Source organism: Akebia trifoliata, chromosome 14 (genome assembly GCF_017979445.1).
Source record: "Akebia trifoliata isolate Shusen 1 chromosome 14, ASM1797944v1, whole genome shotgun sequence".
In the NCBI taxonomy this organism is placed as follows: domain Eukaryota; kingdom Viridiplantae; phylum Streptophyta; class Magnoliopsida; order Ranunculales; family Lardizabalaceae; genus Akebia; species Akebia trifoliata.
The window spans coordinates 27,124,004-27,143,725 of NC_141388.1; the positions used below are offsets into that span (position 1 = coordinate 27,124,004).

The 19,722-nt window shown below is 32.6% G+C and overlaps 1 protein-coding gene across 1 annotated transcript; it reads left to right on the plus strand.

The window, feature by feature from the left end:
• Positions 1-11,436: 11,436 nt before the first annotated feature.
• On the plus strand, positions 11,437-19,453 carry LOC147386645 (Phototropic-responsive NPH3 family protein). The gene is made up of 4 exons (XM_086424388.1): positions 11,437-11,593; positions 14,192-14,258; positions 16,979-18,115; positions 18,525-19,453. The coding sequence occupies exons 1-4, from the start codon at positions 11,469-11,471 to the stop codon at positions 19,047-19,049; spliced, it is 1,854 nt and encodes a 617-aa protein (XP_086280514.1). The 5' UTR covers positions 11,437-11,468; the 3' UTR covers positions 19,050-19,453.
• The last annotated feature ends 269 nt before the right edge of the window (positions 19,454-19,722 follow it).

The window sequence follows — 19,722 nt, forward strand, 5'->3', positions numbered from 1 at the left end:
TTATGTATTTGTTGCCTTATTTGATACATAAAATGAAATGCATATTTAATGCTTCTATTTGGTCAATTAGATTTGTATAAAAAGAAAATGATATAGTGGGTACTGTTGATTGATCTAATGTGAGTTTTAAAATATTTAGTTGCTCATCTCTGGCTATATGTACTAGTTAATTATAGTTTCTTTTATAAAACTTTGCATATTTTAAAATGATTCAGTATGTTTATTCGTTTATGTTAGGAGAGGTTATTGGCAGAAATTGTTTACTTCCCAACTGGATAACCATTGTTACTCACCCTTTCTTTCTCCATTCTTTTAGTTTCAGATTCAGAGCTTGGCGAGGTAGGTATAAAGCATGAGTGAGGATTATCTGATGGGTCAGATAGACAACTAGAATTTGTTACCTGCTGAGTATTGGGGCTATGCCTTCTAATGGAGTCGATTTGTCCAAGAGTATTATAGATTTTGTACTGAGCCTTAGGACTTTTGTTAGAGTAAGGAATGTTTGTATAATTCTGTATTTTGTTTATCTTTATGCACTCTGATCTATAGTACGTTATTAGATGTATATAGGCTTCCACTAGTATTATATTTTGTATGTATATATGCATATGTAGGATAATGTATGTCGTCTATCAGGTGCATGTTGAACGCCTTGGCATGCTAACATAAACAGAGGAGACCATACAAAAATTTCGAGGCGTCACCTTATGCCTCAAGATCTGATATTGGGGTTTTGTGTTAGCGTTTGGCGAGGTGCCACATAAACATTATTTTCCTCGAGGATAAATTAAGGAAATAAACTCGGTAGAAAAGTCCCACTTTACCAACAATCTTTCCAAAAGTGAATATGGTATCTTTTCCCAACCTCATAAAAAATATAATCCCCCAGAATGGGCCTGTTCAGTGTAGATTATCAATAAAATAATGAACAAAAAATAAACCTTGGCAAGCAATGATTGATTCATAGAGACAATGTTGATCCAATGATTCTTTCAACTTAAAATTGATTGGGATTCAAAGTTAAAAAATTAAAACAGTTTTTAGATCAACCTCTCTTCTTCTATTATTTCAATTTTATATTTTTCATATTTTCTTTCTTTATTTCTTAATTTCAAGATTGTAAAGAGATGCTGCTAGTTTCAAATCAAGATTATTAAAAGAAGATAATTTTTCTTTCTCTCATCTTTCTTATTTGTCTATTTTACTGTTCTTGTAATGTTTCTAGGTTAAACCTCTGTTAGAGAGGTCAATGAAGCTAAATGATTGTTTTAATTAAAATTTGCATATGAATCCATGTTGATTTATATTTTTATGTGTTTCACTTTTGATTAGTAATTATTATAAACTATTTTAAATTGTTGTAAGTTCTGTTGGTTTAATCTTAGATAAGGTCAAGTTAAATCATGCTTAGTTTTCTGTAGTTTGATTTAGAATTTTAATATTTATTTCTTTAAAAGGGAAGCATAATTTATTGTTATTATTATTATTATTAGTGTTAAATTAAATTCACTTTTCGATCTACATGTATTAGCTTTGTCTGAGTAGATTGAGATAAAAATGATTCAATACTTGTTTTATTTAAGACTAATGTTTTGGTGGGACTAATCTAATCTTTCTTTTATAGTTTTTATACAGAGAAGAATGTTAACTCTTATTCTATAAAATCTTTTTTTTTTTATGACTCAATCAGAAGTGTCGTGAATTCTTTAAAGTATTTTTTATGATTTTCTTAATGAGGAATAACTAAAAAATCTTATGATAAAAAATTAGGACATGAGTCTAAGATTTGAAATTCATATGTAAACAGTACATACAAAGATTTTGAAAAAAATATTTTAAAAGTATTGTCTATTTTTTTCATATTTAATTTTTAAAATTTTATAAATAAATTAACAATACAATTGTGAGCTAACCTAACACCCCCAAACCTAAATTAAATATTATCCTTAGTATGCAAGTAGTAAGGAAATAAAGATAAATGTTAGATCACACCTGGAACATAGTGGGCATTAATGTGCAAAGTCTTATTAGAATTGATTTGAAAAGATTGAAAGTTATAACAATGATAATTTCTGAAATAGTATTGCAAAAATAAAATCTTACCTAAGAATTGAAAAATAACCTAACTAATAAATTAAAAACATCATAATCTAATAATTAAGCTCATCCTAATTTGAATCTGAACTCTCAACGACCTGTACATTCTTCTCCTCAATATAGGCCAACATCAGTCTCTACTGCTAAATCAACAAATGTTGACCGGTCTATAGATCCTAGTAATGATAATTGACTGGTTTGGTTGATAATTAACTTGGGAAAGAAGAGAAAGAAATTAGGGTTTAAGGGTTTTTAAGTAAAATTTTTCTAAGAAAATAAATTTGCCAAGAAAATATTTTAAGAGAAATTCTTATAATTTTCAACCATTGTATCCCTTTTTAATGAGTTCAAATTGAAAGAAGATAAACTAAGGTCATACATGGAAGCCTATAATTAGAAAAAAATAAAGAAAACCTAACTACACTACTTATTCTAAAGAAAACAAAAACACAAGGTTACCTCCCAGAAGCGCTAAGTTTAACTTCTTTAGTCAAATCTATTAAAAGGTCTGATTCCTTGGTATTTTCTAGCATCTAATTTAACAGACATAACGATCAACTTCCTACCCCAATAATAGGCAAACAGATTTGGATCATCGTTTGGACATGAAAATGATTTTTTAAAATGATCAAAATCCCTCATTTATCCTCAGTTCTTAGTATAATCACCTTTTTGAAATATTTTTTAATCATCGTGTTTCGTAAGAGAATGAAAGTTGTAAGATAGGCATGGTCTTTACAATCTTATGAAATGATATGTTGGATGGGGTACAAAGTTGGATCAGTAGTGGTCAAAATTGGTGTGATTAACAAATTAGAGTTGATCCTTGATTACTTTTGGACAATGGTCTCTTCTAATGGTCGATCAGTTTTCTTAGCCAAATTTGTACAATTGGCTAGCTCATTGGGAACTTGAAACATGGGTTGGCTCACAAAGGTTATCTCATTTGAAAAATAATCATTCTCTCTTTCTTTTGAGGGCAAGTTAGCTGACCTAGTTGGATTTCAATCAATAAAGTATTATTACTCATTGATAGACAATCATCGAATTTTTTAAAAGAATGGAATTGGTCGTTAAGGGTATTTTGAAAGAATGGTAGATTTTCAGAGATTGAGATATCCTCATTTGTGAATTGATTAAATTTCCCATCTTCTAAAGATAGTACTAAGTGACTCAATTGAGTCCCTAGGTTGATTAAAGTTTGATCCATATCCTATTATTGTTGATAAAGCTGTTGTTGTTAGATAAGTTGTTGATTTAACAACTTAGTCATCAATGACTTTAATGAAAAAGATAGAGAAGATGATAAATATGAGTGAATGGATGTTGACTCAGATTCTATAGCTCTATAATAGAAGAATTATTAAGAATCATATGATTATTAAAAAAATTTGATTGGATCCATCATCAAGGTGTCGTGCATATAAAAATCCTCATGGTAACTAAAGTGACTACCCTGAGTGAACTTGTTCTGACTAAGTATGGTATTCGAGTGAAACCACTTATCTATATGGTATGATTGATTGAATGAACTAGGTATCGATATCCAATAAGAATTATAATACCCCAAGTTTTTAATTCGTAGCTCAAGGAAATCAAATAGTAAAATTTTGAGAAATTTCTAAAAGAGAGACTTAGGGTAAAACAATCGAATTTTATTTTATTCATTTTTAACAAAATTTAACTTCGCCATTAGATTCAAAATTGTCGAGCAACATACTTTAGTTTGTAAGCATGCTCAAATTCAAGTTCGAATGAAAAAATTATAAAATTCTCGAATTTCGTATCGGATGGGATAAAAAAAAGATGAATTTTTGTTAGAATAAAAATTAATAAAATTTGATCGCACCATTAGGTCCACAATAAAAAAATTATAAAGAATGGAGTACTTATTCACCAAATTCCAAGTTTGAAAAGTCAAGTTACCATCAAAATAAAGACAAATGAAAAAAATACCAATAATACTCCTCCAACTTTTTACAAAAGAATAAACTTATTCTTTTATTTCATTTTCTTCTTATCCAAAGAACTCAAACTTAGCCGATTGACACCAAAGGGTTTCCCACCCTTTTTTCTTTTAGATCTGCTGCAAACGAGCCATCATTGATCATCGACGAAAGAGGAACAATTGTCAATGTTGACAAACTCTACAACCTTACCACCTTTGACCATCATTTTCTTTCCATTCTCTCTGTCTCTTACCAAAAACCATTGAGTGGATTTCGATACAACCTACTTGGAGTTTTCTCTAGTTAGAAGAAGAGTCGTTCTTCATCGTAGAAGGAGGGAGAACACCATCAACTAGAACTTCGCAACCAACCCAATTGTTTTGCACACAAGTCTGTCCAACCTCGGGTTCCACACTATCAATCCTCAATTTTTGTGTTAACTTACTATTTTCGACAATCATGAACTTCGATTGGGGACTCTCAATTCCTATTAGTAATTTTAGATTGTGAAAATTACATTTAGGACTTTTTATCGAATGTGTGTTGTGTTTATAAATTATAAAAATTCTTTATTTTTATTTTTAAATTCATGTTAAAAAATTGCATCTAGGGATTTTAATCATTTAACAATTATACGTGGGTGGGATAATGGATTGAAGAATCGGTGAAAAAATCTAATAAAAAATCGAAACTTTCACGTAACCTGTAACTCTTTATTGATGCAGTCATCAGGAACAAATTTTTATAAAAATTGAAATCAAGTTCTAGTTTTACTCTCCAAACAGCTTATATGTATTTGTCCTACCTTTAATTCATTAAAAATATTTAAGTAAATGTCATTTTTTCATTTACTTTAAGTTCTTTAATGAAGTTAAGGTTTTACCCCTCATTTGGAAACAATGAGAATGATTTCAAGATCCAAATCTCAAAGGATCAAAATCCAATTTTTGGTTCTAAGAACAAAACATAAATTTGGATGTTTTCGTCAGATTTTCAAAATTGAATATCCATTGTGTTACTTTGAATTAAGCCATAAAAATTACATGATGTCAAATTTTGTATTCAAGGATTTCATTTCCAAAAATCCATTTTCAATTTAAAGAATTTTGAAAAACTATTTTTTCAATACTTAGCCAAATTTTAACTAATTTTTCACAATTTTGGCAGTTTGGTTCTACGCAATTGTCAGGTCCTCGTTTTGACTAAATTTTGGTAATTTTTCGATTGAATGATCAAAATAAATTTGAAAGTCTGAAAAAAAATATTGCGTTCAAAAAATTGAAAAATGAAAATATCAAAAATAAGGGAAAAGATGATGAAACGGTAAAATATCATAATCACACCCAAGGGTTGATGTCTGCATTTTACATTATTGTGTTGTGTATGGGTTGGTGAACGAATATCCATGATAATTAATTGTAGTTGCATATTTATTTTCTTTCTGTAGCACGAGATACAATTTACTTTCTATTATATTATTTATTTTAAGCTAGTAGGCCTCTATTGCATAGTAAAAAATTAGATATCAATTCTCAATCTTATAGTGCTAATTTCTTATTTGTTTTCAAATAAAAATAATATATATAGTTATGTTGTGAGCTGTTAAAGAGCCTATAAATGCCTAAAGGGATAGTACTTCATATTATCTAGAGTGATATATTATCCTAGGATGTATGGTGGAGACAACTAAGCTCATACGTGGTATGTGACACATATGAAAGTGGAGTCACAATTAGAATCCGGGTTCATTCATCTCTATATTTACTAGTGAACTTGTAATGTAAAGGTGATTACGAATAAGAATGTATAATGGGAATCAAATGCATGCCTGATAGGCATATATGAAGATAATTGGTCAATGATTACTAACAATATATAGTAGTTGAATGTTTAGACACATCGAAAAGAGACCTATTGCTTATGATCACGTCAAACAGCTAGCCTGAGTCGGATAAATACCAATAATGGTATGTTACAACAACCGACTACAAAATCAAGAACTAAAAACCAGTAAAGTACTATAACATCATGTCCCGACTAGGAGCGATCTAGTCGTGAATCCCAACCCTCTAATTCTATTACTCCACCATTATGTATTATGTATCTTTGTCTTATCTTGAATTATAAAATGAAATGCATGTTTAATGTTTTCATGTTGCCAATTAGATTTGTATAAAAAGAAAATACTATAGTGAGTACTACTTACTGATGTCATGTGAATTTTTTAAAATATTTAGTTGCTCATCATTGACTTTATGTACTAGTTAATCGTAATTTAATTTATAAAATTTTGCATGTGTTGAAATGTTTCAATATGCTTACTCATTCATGTTTAGGAGAGGTTATTAGTAAGAATTGTTTGTGGACCTATTGGGTAACTATTGTTACTCACCATTTTCTTCATATTTTTTAGGTTCAAAGCCTACAATTAGTGAGGTATTAGAGCCGACAAGCGAGGATTATTTGGTGGGTCAAATCAATGATCAGAGTTTGTTGCCTGATGAGCACTAGGGCTACACCCATTAACATTGTCAATGTCGTCCAAAATGTATATAAATTTTGGGGTCAAGTGTTAGGTTCATGTTAGAGTAAGGGTATACTTTTGTAATCCTGTATATTTTTACACATTCCGTTCTCTGGTCTACATTATATTGCTCGATGTACCTTTGACTTTCGTTGTTATCCTATTTTGTTTAGTTATATTTATATGCAGAATATTATGTTTATTTTTATCAAGTTTTTGAGTGCCTTGGAATACTAACAAAAACAGAGAAAACTATGTCGAAATTTCAGGATGCCACCTAGTACCTCGAGATTTGACATTGGCCAAATTAAGAAATGCAATTGGTGCAACTCAAATTAGCTTTGCCTATTGAGCTCAATGGGACATATGGTTAAATCGAATAAGATTTTAATTAATTTTGGCTTATTGTGAATTAATTTCCTAAAAGGGCAAAATATTGGTGATGAAATCCGATTCTTATCTTATTGTGTCATCTTTATGAGGGTGCCCTTTTTACTATGTGCAATCGGAAGTATGAAATTATTTTCACCCAAAGTCAGTACAAAAACCCATTTGCACAAGTTACGTGGGTGGTTTGAGTCTTACCTCCCATTTGAGACGGGGGATGAGCTAGTTGAGTCAACTTAGGCTACTAACACCAATCTCGTTATGCGAACTCGAGGGGCCGAGACAATTACGTTCCACTGTTGTCCTTCCCTAAATCTATTATAGTCCGAGTCTTCTCGGATTAATTAGTTAAAATTTAAATTTAAAAAATCTTACACTTTGTAAAAGAAAATCCTACTACAAATCTAATCTAAACAGAAAATCTTTGTTTCTTCGTTAAAGAATCGGATTCGGATGGTGGAATAAAAATTTCAAACCACGTTGCCTTTCGTCAAATCCTTCAGTTGAAAATAGAAGACAAAATAAAGTTAGAATTCCAAAAAATTTATTAGTTCATTTAGTTCTTGTGCTTTGAAATAAGCTTTTGTCAAAATTTAAAACACAAATCTCGAGGTTTGACCGCACCTCCCTAGTTGACTAAGGCGCCATGTTAAAATTTTCACAAAAGTCAATAAGATTTTGTTTTCACTTAATTCAGGAATCTAATGGATTGTTTCTTTCAAATTTTTCTAAAAAATAAAACTTTGATTCACAAAAACCTGAATAGGAATTTTGGATAAAAGTTATTGGATCAAGCCGTTGTCCCCAACAATGGGACCAATTTGTTTAGTGTAGATTATCAATAAAATAATAAATAAAAAATAAATCTTAGCAAGCAAGAATCGATCCACAGAGACAACGTTGATCCATCGATTCTCTCAACTTAAAACTGATTGGGATTTGAACTTAACAAATTAAAATAATTTTTAGAAAGAAATTTAAACTTAACTAAAATGAACTATAGAAACTATAAAAGAAAGGTTAGACCATTCAAATCCACTATAATGTTAATCTTAAATAAAATAAGTATTGAGTCATTTTTATCTCAATTTACTCAAACAAAGCTAATGCCCATAGATCGGAAAGTGAATCTGATTTAGCACCAATAATAATAAAAAATTATGCTTCTCTTTTAAAGAAACAAATATTAAAATTCTAAATCAAACTATCGAAAATTAAGCATGATTTAACTTGAGCGTATCTAAGATTAAATCATCAGAACTTACGATAATTTAAAAGTGAAACACATAAGAATATAAATCAACATGGATTCATCTGCAAGTTTTAATTAAAACAATCATTTGGCTTCATTGACCTCTCTAATGGAGGTTTAGCCTAAAAACATCACAAGAACAATAAAATAGAAAAATAAGAGAGATGAGAGAAAAAAAAATTATCTTCTTTTATTGATTTTGATCTGAAACTGACAGCGTTTCCTTACAATCTTGAAACTAAGAAATAAAGAAAGAAAATATAAAAACCTAAAACTAAAATAACAGAAAAAGAGAGATTGATATTATAGGAGATTAGATGATCTTTGGCTCTGATCTAGTCTCTTTTTTATAAAAACCAGATTAGGATTTTCTAAGGTTTGGAAACCTTCCATAACTGAAAAAACTTCAAAATCCTACTTTAATACGAAGTATTTTCAGTTGCCAAGTTTCTATGCAAATCTCAATGAATTTTATACTCCATTCACTGCGTCGTCCTACCCAACTTGGGCACCACGGTTCATGTGGGCCCAATTGATTTGGGTCTTGGCCAGTTGACTTTGACTAGATCCTGGATCGTAGCGAATTCTTCAGATTTTCAAATTTTTTTATAGAAATTTACGATTTTTTTCTATTACACAAAAATAATAGTAATTAGTGTCAAAATGCATCATTTTATAAAAATCAATAATTATTATGGACTAGCAATGAATTATATCTAATAAGAGAATTTAATATATAAATTACCCATAAAATCTATGTAATTAGAACTTTAGAAATCACTTTCTAGACCCTAATTAGAGCCCAAAAGATTCATGATAGTTTGACCAAGTTCAAGGGACTTATACCCTTTTGTCCCTCAAAGAGATTTCTCTAGAACTTAGGAGCAAGTAGCCTCATAACCCCAAGTTTCTTGAGACTCAAAGTAAAATAATTGACCATTATACAAGCTTGTCCTTCAAAAGAATTCTCTAGAAACCTTGAGTGCATTTTCATTTTTATCTTTTGATCATCATGATTGGTAAGACTCAAAATGGTATAAATGACCTTCGGGTTTCTTTGATTAGAATAAACAAAGACAGTTTTTAAGGTTATTTTGAAATTAAAATGAATTGGTGGTGTATGTACTATTATATCTCCAAGGGTCTCCCAAAAACCTATAAATAAATGACCCTTTAAGGCGAAAGAAAGAATTTTCCCCCTTCCAAAAATTTTGTCCAATTTTCCTCTTGAGACTATCTAAAGTCCTAAAACTCTATCAACACTCCTTCTCATACACTCTTCAGGCCTAGTTTTGAAGATCTAAGAAAGAGAAGAAGAAGACCAAGGTGAGATTATTATTTATTTTATTTTTCTTGCATCCCCCAATCCCACTTTTACCTCCTTCACTATATCTTCTTTATGTTTTATTTCACTTTAATCATTAAGTGTAAAGCATTCCATTTGGCAAGATGAGGGTGATAATACACTCCCTTCATGGGATGATCCGCACCATTTTTAAGTCCATTTTAAGATTCTTGGAAGCCTTTCCATATCCATATCCAATTTTTTTATTCGGATCTATATCCATATCAGAATTCAACTCGGATCTTACTAGTTAAAATCATATTTGAACTATTTTATGTTTACCAAACCCATCGGATCCGACTAAATCAAATAAATTGATTTAGATGGGTTAGGTCGAATAATTTTGAACTATTAAAGGTTATTTCAATAAAAATCACTAAAGGTGTAACTTGAACTCAAGACCTCTTCCTTTATTGAGGGCTTTAATCACTGTACCCAACACTTGTTGGTTGTAAAATAATACTCTAAAAAATATAAAGATATAGGGATGAATCCGTATCCGACTCGGGTCAAGGGATGTCAACCCATATTCGACCCATTTTTTAATTAGGATATACATGAAGGAACCAAACCCATTAAATTCGGATTACTCGAATTTCAGATAAAATCTGACCAATTTTAAACCCTATTTGCATGCATCATTTAGCTTTTACTTCATCTTAATGTAGTATAAGCATCCCAATGACAAAGGAAGGTTGAGGAGTACACCTTCTTTATGGAGTGATTCCTAACATTTGTAAGTCCATAATAGGTTCCTTCAAGGACATCGAACATGCATTCATATATAAACACAAAATGGTCGGTGATGGTTCCAAAGACTTTTTCAAACCAATTGAAAGTTTCTTAGAAACATACCAACAAAAATCTAAGCTCATGTTTGAGTACACTTGCATAGCATGCATCATTATGAAATTGCTAAAAATCAAAAGAGTGCAATCTTTTAGGTTGTGAGTCCCACCTCTAGCAAACATAAAAATCCCAACTAGCAGGGAAAAAAATTATTTCATTTACATCATTTAGAAGTTCATGCGTGCATACCAACACCATACTAACCTCAAAAATCTTTCAAAAAAAAATCTTAGTCTTCACATCTGGCCAATACCTTGGTAATCACCAACTTGAGTCATTAAATTCATGGAAAATGAATTTTAAAATATGTTTTTAGGAGATCATTCATACCTTAGACACAATGAATGGTGACGATCCCAAATCCATGTAGAATTGAGGTTTAAGACTACTAGACCTCATGTATCTACAGTATGATTTCAGATTCACCATTCTAAGGTAATTTACATTGTGCTACATCAACTTAGGTTTTAGATTGCACTCTTAAAAATTGTTTAGTTAGAATAAATATCGGACAAGGCTTTAGAACTCGTCGGATACCAAGATGACTCAGGCAAGTTATCCCAGCCTTGGAAGAAACCAGGCAAGTTGGCCAAAGTAAGTCATCCACTGTATTGTCTCGATCAAGATCTGAGTTGACTCATCTGATATTTTGAAAATATTGATCGAGTTTATGAAAGATCGATTGAGTCAACCAAAGTTAATATGTTTTTGATATAAAATAAGTATCGTCAATGATGTAAATGATTTGTTATCTATATAATATAATAATCCACGAAAAAAAAAATAGTTATTTAACTATAAATATATCACTAACCCAACTTCCAATAAGATTATGACCAAATGACTTGAACGAGTCAACTCGTAATGTGTGACATTCAAATCATCTCAGTCAAAACAAAATGACAAAAAAAAGTCGAAGAGAACGCGGGAAAAGGTTTAAAAAAATAAGGAAAAAGAAAAGAAAAGATAGGGTCAGTATGTTTTTCATAGAAAGTGAAAGGGGTATTATTGTAAATTTGACTTCACTTCATACCCACTCCACTCCTTGTCCAAGACCATCAGCCCATGTTCATGTCGCTGCAGAGAGCACAGTTGACGAGAAAGTGTGGTGAGATGGTGGTGTCTGATAACTCTTTCCCTTCTCTCGATCGCTTTAATACTCACAAATTCTGCGACTCTTTCAATAACAGGTAATTATCAATTAATCTCTGTTTCTTATTCAATCTTCATCTTGAATTTTTATCATATTCTGATGAAGCTAGATATCTGATTCTCTGTTTCGATTTCTTTCCTTTTTTTCTTTTTCTTTTTTTAAGTTTATGGGCTAATCTGCAATTGTTTTCTAGGATTTTTGTGGAAGAAATGGGAATACGCTTTTTTTCTTTTTTAAATTTGATTTCGTTTTCTTTCGGGGTGTTTCTTTTTATCCCTTTTTCTTTTCCCCCCCATTATTTCCTCTCTTTTTTCTTTTTCTTTTTTATATCTCTGAATGTTAGTGTAGTCTATTAAATTTTCATTTTTCTGGGTTGGGAAATAAGATTTACTATTGTTATTATTTCTTTTTTTTTTTTTAAGTTTTCTTCGTTATAATTTTCATTTGGGACGGACTAGTTGCACACCACCCATTATCATTTGCAATCCATTTTAGCTAAAATACCCGTTGCACTCCATTTTTTTGATTGCCCGCCAAAAAAGAAAAAGACAAAGGTTGCACTCCCTCTTTTTTTTTTTTCATCAACCATTTGTTTGTTCAGTTTTATACTAACTCAATTAATTAATCAATAAATAATTAGGAATATTAACAAGTAGGTTATCCTAATTGAAGTGCAACTTGTAGGTTTTTTAGAGAATAAAAAACAAAATTAGATTTTTTTAGGATTGGAGTGCAGCCAGCAACTAATGATGTACAACTCGTGGGGCACTTTTCATTTTCTCTTAAAAAAGAATTCTCACTTGATTCTTAATTTAAGGAAAATGCTGGAATGACACAAACGGAGACACAAAAGTGACAAAAATGATGTGGTGGCGTGCACATAACAGTAGATGTTTTTTACTTGTATCTTGTGGAAAAGCATCTATGGTAATGTGCGCGACACCCCATCATTTTTTCACCTTTGTGTCTCTGCTTGTGTCACCCCAGCACGACTTCTCTTAGCAGCATTAATGTCTTTTGGGTTGAAAAATGTGGAACTGACTTCTTTTGATCCTGTGTTCAACACTGTGCTGATGTGGCAGTATGCAGACGACCATAGATTTCTTTCCTCAAGATAAAAGGAAAGAAATCTATGGTTGTCTTTTGTTGATGTGTGCCTTCAGGCATCCGATAAAATGTATTAAATACACATTGTAAATAAGAATTTGGTGGGTATTTTTGGTAATTATTTATCCTAATTTTTCTTATAGAGTTCTTGGTGGAAGTTTAATTATTTACTTTTCTACTGATTAATTATTTGGCTGCAAATGATTAATTTTTTTAAAAAAACTAAGAATATTAGATTCCAATCCTGAGATGGGTAAAGGCTTATTGAAGATAATTGTAGTTTCCCATGAAGTGGCAAGCCACATTGGAATGCTATCCACTGGATTCAACTAGGCCAGACTTGATTTGAGTCTCAACTCGGTTGCACGTTGGTCAGTCCGATACAGAGTACTGATGTCCTTCATAGTTTGCCATAAAGTTGAGTCCATGAAAAAGGCACGATAAGACCACTGTTAAATTGCCAACATTAAACTGGTCACAATAATATGTCACCTTTGCAAATAAAATAAAATATAGAATCAAGGTCTGCAAACAATACATAACAAGTCAATCCTTTTAAGAGAAGACAAAGCAACTGCCCTTTCAAGTGGTTAGTAGTTCAACTCTATTCTAGGAGACACAATGATCGACTCTTACAAGAAAGAGAGAATTCTATTTCTCTTAAAGATCGAGAACCTTAGTTCCTCCTTTTTGAGAGAACAATTCTAGGCCTTACCTTACATTTATGTTTTCTGATAAGAGACAGGGTTGGACTCTACTATTTTGGTGTCAAATAGGGATTAGAGTCTATCGTATCTATATCAGAGTACTAGGTTTAACAAGTCTTTGGAGAAAAGTCTAGGTCTCTGGGGTAGTATGCCCGAGTCATCACATAAGTATATATGCCAGGCCCGAGGACGTGGTGGTCGTGAATTGACCACCTTTGGGCCCTTGATTGACATCATTAACAGGCACCAATTCACTTGCTGCATGGATTTGTTCATACACCCCATGAGGGGCATCTAGTTGCATGGCTCTGTCGATACACCCCCTCCGGATGTTTATAAATATCACTGAAGCAATATCTTTTTTTTTTATTTAAAAAAATCTTTTCGAGAGTAGGTCCAAGAAGATCCTGGCCAAAACATGAATGTTAAAGTTAAAACTTAGAACCATTTTACCTGGATACTTGGAAATGGATATTGTCACCTTATCAAATACTTCAATTTCTAAGTTTAAATGTTATTAATTAGCACTCCATATTGGTTCCATGTACTTGCCGTATCTATGTGACACATCCCTATACGGCTATACTATGTGAAAACAGTGAATTATCTGAACATATTTTGATTTTATCTTTCATGGAGAATTAATCAAGATTGCAATCCCTTCCCTTTTAGTCTTTTACATAAATATTCTTGAGATTCTTAATATGATGTTTTCCACCATCTTCATTATCTATGTTGGTTTTTTTTTTTTTTTTCCCCCTTAACTTTGACGTTGGACTGGGAAAATCCTATTTTCAAATTGCTTCTTGATCCATATGCAGGATATTTTCAGATGTTGCAGGGGACATTACAATTATTGTTGATGGAATGCCTTTTCTATTACACAAGGTGTGGAAGACCTCCTTTTCTTGGAACATTTTCAACTATTTTATCTTAAATGCAAGAGAGGTGTATTCCTAAAGCTTATCATTTTTGTTTGTTTGTTTCACCTCCAGCCTTTTTTTCTTTATAATCTTCCAATTGCTATCATTTTTATTTTTAATTCTTTTTAATGGTTTTTGAAAACCAATTTCTTGTATCCACATGGTAGATGACAATACTATTTTGGATCGGTCAATCCTGAGTTGATTTGGTTGATTTTGGAGGCAACAAACTGGTCCCAAACAATTCAACTCTGTAAATCCTAATCATTATAGATTTCAAAAGTAACTATTTTTCCTTTTGGTTGTTGAAAGTTGGATTAATATATCCTATAAATCAAGAACTTTACAAAATCTTGCTTTTACATAAAATCAACAATCTACTTTAAACGATCAATCCAATCGAGTTTCTTTAAAACTGTGGCCGAGTCAGATCAACCAATCCCAAGGGGTCCCAATTCTATCTTGGGAATTCACTTGATTATGGACGATTCCATTTTGATTCCGTTGATTTTAAATGCGATCCATCAAATCTTGAGACCATGCATCTTTTTTAATCTATCATAATATTCGATTAACCTATTATGAAAATTATGGTGTAGAGTTGAAAGAGTGAAAACTCCACTTCCTTTTGATTTTGTGTATATATTAGAAACTATGCTCAACATCCTACATAGTATCTGTTTCTATAGATTTTTATTCATATAAATAAATTAAAAAGATGAGTCTTTTCAAAAAACGAAGAGATTAAGAAAAAGTGGTGGGGTTATTTGCGAAATTTATTTTCAAAAAACTGCACAGAAGCAACTCATAGAGCACCCATACATAATTAGAATCTTGGCATTGAAAGTTGAAGCAACTCTAGCAAAACTAAAGACATTTTAAGACCATATGGTAGTTTGATAGAATGTGGAAATGCATGGGAAGTATTTGTTTTCCCTATCTAACTATGTTGTTCACTAATACTTTAAAGACTAAAAGGATGTTGAATAAATAGAAAAAGTTTTGTAATACTTTACATTGAACAAATGAATCATAAAAAACTGCACTAATTATCAGGAGATCTAACTTATGAGTCACAATTTAAAATTATGGGAAAGTAGTGCTAGAACAAAGACTAAAAGCAAAAAACAGAGATATCGGAGAACCAATTTAATTTTATGCTGTGGAAGTCAACCATCATAGGCAATTTTCCTATTTTAATAAATGATGGAAAAATGGAAGATTTGGATAAAGTATATAACAAAGTACCTAGAAAGTTATTTGGTGGTTATTGAGAAAAAGAGATGTCCTAAGTTGATTGACATTATTAAGGGTATGTATGAGAGAGATGCAACTACGTTGTGAAGAAATGTTGATGACACAATTGAGTTCTCAGTTACAACTAGTTTACATTAGGGTAAAGCTTTTAGTCCATTGCTGTTTTCTCTAGTTTTTTATTATTTATTATAATGTAGGGCGTCCCCACCCCCATGCAAGAGTATGTCCCTGGTCTATGTTATTTTTAGATGAGACATTGTTAATTGATGAGATTGAAGATGGAGTCGACACAAAACCAGAGCTTTAGAATCCAAGGAATATGGATATTATTGACCAAGAAGAATATATGGATTGCAACTTAAGTAATGACACACATAAAGAGGTAGAGATTAAAAAAGGCCCATAAAAATTGATGGTCATGAGATATCCTGAAGCGACCATTTGTGTTTCTTTGGTTTTGTTATCCATAAGGATGGAGAAGAAGAGGATGTTGTCCAAAGAATTAGAGCTGGATGGTTAAAGTGAAGGTATGTGTCAAGTGACTGACACAACTCAATCAAATCAAGAGAAAAAATTATAATATGACAATAGGACCAGCTATCCTTTATAAAGATGAATATTGGGCAGTTAAGAAACAACAATATAGATTAAGCATAAAAGAGATGAGGGTATTCGTATGGATCAGTGAAAGACAAAGAATGATAAAATTAGAAATAAGTTATAAACTTACTCATGAAAATGAAGGAATAGCCCCAATAGCTGATGAACTACGGAAAAATCAATTGAGATGGTTTGGTCACGTGAAATTAAAACGGATAACCACTCAATGTGATGGAATGTGCAAGTTGAAGGTTTTAAGAGAGAGAGAGAGATGATGTCGATTGAAATAGTGAGAGCAGATGTAAACATATTTCAATTACCTTAAGACATAGCTTTTGTGTTTAGGCTTTGATGATGATAATGAAGTTGGTGTGCTGAATGAGAGTGGAGGTGCCTATAGAGCTGACATAGGTTTACTTCCTGTTTAGTCAAGTACCCTATCTAGGTTGGCAAATTTGAAAGTTTATTAGTTGTGAAACTTAAGATCTCTAGTGCCTAGTAGAGAATCCTTCTCTTTTTCTTAACTTTGTTAGTTTTTATGGTATTTTGAAAACTATGCTTCCGCTTTATCTTAGCGTAAGTTTCGATTGGGTTGAGTTACCAATCCATGTTTTTGGACTACTCGAACAAGTTGTTGCATTTGCAAATATATCGTTATCATCTATATCCCTTATCCCAAATATTAAGGTTGGAAACGCAATCAATGTGTATGTATTTATTTATGTTGTTATCCATGTGTTGCCTATTATCATTCAAGCTCCTGAACTTTGCATTGTTAATAAGTAATTTATGTTTCCAACATAATCCAAATCTATGTTTCAATTGAAGTTCCCCTTGGTCTCTCGGAGTGGAAAGATGAGGAAAATGGTGGCAAATACTAGGGATTTAAATCCCTCCCAATTAGAGCTCCTCAACGTGCCAGGTGGACCCCAGGCATTTGAACTTGCAGCAAAATTCTGTTATGGCACAAACTTTGAGATCACTCCTTCAAATGTTGCTCACCTTCGACTTGTCGCGGAATACTTGGAAATGACCGAAGATTATTGGGAAGAAAACCTGATTGCCCGAACAGAAACCTATTTGACCGCAGTTGTGCTTCAAAGTCTTGAAAAATCAGTAGAAGTTCTATCTACATGTGGAACACTAACCTCCATAGCAAGTGAGGTGGGTATTATAAACAGATGTGTGGATGCAATTGCCGTGAATGCTAGTAAGGAGCAGTTGGTATCGGGTTTATCTCGCTTAGAGTGTGATGGTGAGTCAGTGAAATTCAAGATTGATGGTTTCGAGTGGTGGGTTGAAGACCTTTCGTTATTAAGGATTGATTTCTATCAAAGAGTGATAGTCGCCTTGAGAAGAACGGGTGTTCGACCGGACAGCATTATTGCGTCTCTAATGCATTATGCGCAGACATCTCTGAAGGGTATTGGAAAACGTCAAGTTTGGGATCAGGCTGAAAACAAACATAGAATAATTCTTGAAACCCTTGTTAGTCTTTTTCCAATGGAGAAAAGCACTTCGATTCCACTGAGTTTTCTGTTTGGGATGTTGAGACTAGCAATCATGGCAGACGCTACCATTGCCTGCAAACTTGAGCTTGAAAGGAGGATTGGGTTCCAGTTAGAGATGGTGTCACTCGATGACCTCCTCATCCCTTCTGTGACGACTGGTGATTCTCTCATTGATGTTGACACGGTCCATCGAATACTGTTGAATTTTTTGCAACGAATTGAAGAAGAAGAACCCGAAGAAGCATCACAATATGGTTACGAATCTGAAGGTCATGATTCTCCGAGTCATGGCTCGGTGTTGAAAGTTGGACGTCTTATTGATGCATACCTTGCTGAAATTGCTCCTGATCCATACCTGGATCTGCAGAAATTTATTGCAATTATTGAGGTTTTACCTGACTATGCTCGAGTTATCGATGATGGACTTTACAGAGCGGTTGATATATATTTGAAGGTAACTCTTTCAACTTCAGAAATTGTGTAAACCTATGTTACCTGGTTTGTTGTTTTGCTCGATTCGAATTCGGTTTCGTGGTTTGCAACCCCAATTAAAAATTAAAAAACACTCTTCAAAAATTACAAATGTTTGGCTCAAATTATAATCTCGACATCACAAAACATTATAACACTCGTTCAAATAATTTCAGTAGTTATTTACAATTAGATTAGGCTCATATAAAATCCTAAACTCAAAAAATAGAAAACTAGCACCAAAAAAAGAGAGAACTTCTATTGGCACCCCAACTTTTACTTATCCTCAACAGTTCACTTATTTTCATTATTTTTGATTGGGATGCAAATAGCAGCTCTCATTAACATTTGCTCTGTTATTCAGTTTTTTTATTTATGAATTGTGTGTCTAGGCCCATCCGATCCTAACCGAAAATGAATGTAAGAAGCTATGCAAGTTCATAGACTGCCAAAAGCTCTCTCAAGAAGCCTGTCACCATGCAGCACAGAACGACCGTCTTCCAGTCCAGATGGTAGTACGGGTTCTCTACTTTGAGCAGCTTCGGCTGAAGGGTTTCCTCTCGGGGAGCTCTGGGGATGGATTTGTGTCACAAACAATCTGCAGCGGTGTCCCAAGTGCCACCATGTCACCCCGAGATAATTATGCATCCTTGAGGAGAGAGAACCGAGAACTAAAGCTCGAGATATCAAGGATGCGTGTAAGGCTGAGTGAACTAGAAAAGGAGCAGGTTTTCATGAAGCAAGGGATGATGGAAAAGTCAGGTCATGGGAAGACATTCTTCACTTCACTCTCAAAGGGGATTGGACGGATTGGAATCTTTGGTGGTGGCCCACCCGAACAGAAACAGCAGAAACCTAGGAAGAAGTCTCGAGGATCTGAAGGGAAGAACAAGAGGCAACCACATTCAGTTTCATAGTTAAGTATTTTAATTTTGACTAATGATAAAATGACTTGAAAAAAGCCACTCAGAATTCACTCACTGACGTGGATGTGTATGGAACCATAGATGTTTTTTCCTTGTGTATCCTGAAGAAAAAGATTTATGGTTCTGTGCACAATGAGTGAATTTTGAGTGGCTTTTTTCGAGTCAATTTATTGCGACTCTTTAGTTATTATGTTTTTTTTTACTCGGCAGGAATGTAAAAGTTTTAGTTCAAGAAATGAGTAAAATCTTATCTAATGAGCAAGAAAAGGGTGTTTTAAATTGAGGACAATATCATGCCAAAACCTATAAGATTAGTTCGAGAACACATAACAATCTACCAAGAGTTTAGAAATTAGGAAAATGATGAAACAAGCTGAAGAAGCCTTGGAAGAAATCCAATATATAGTTTAGTGTCAGCCCTCAATGTTAAATGTGATACTTTGTTTACATCTTGAATCAATATCTCCCAGAGTTAACTAATAGATTTTTCTAAGTTTGATAGTGTGATGATCCGTCGAATTATTAGGGAAAAAATGTTGATCATCCATTTGGCTTGGGACGATCATGTAGAAGAGTTTTTTAATCATAATAGCACACCACACATCTGAAGAACTGAAGGTATAACTGACATCTATTCATTTGGAGAAAACTGAAGATACTGGGC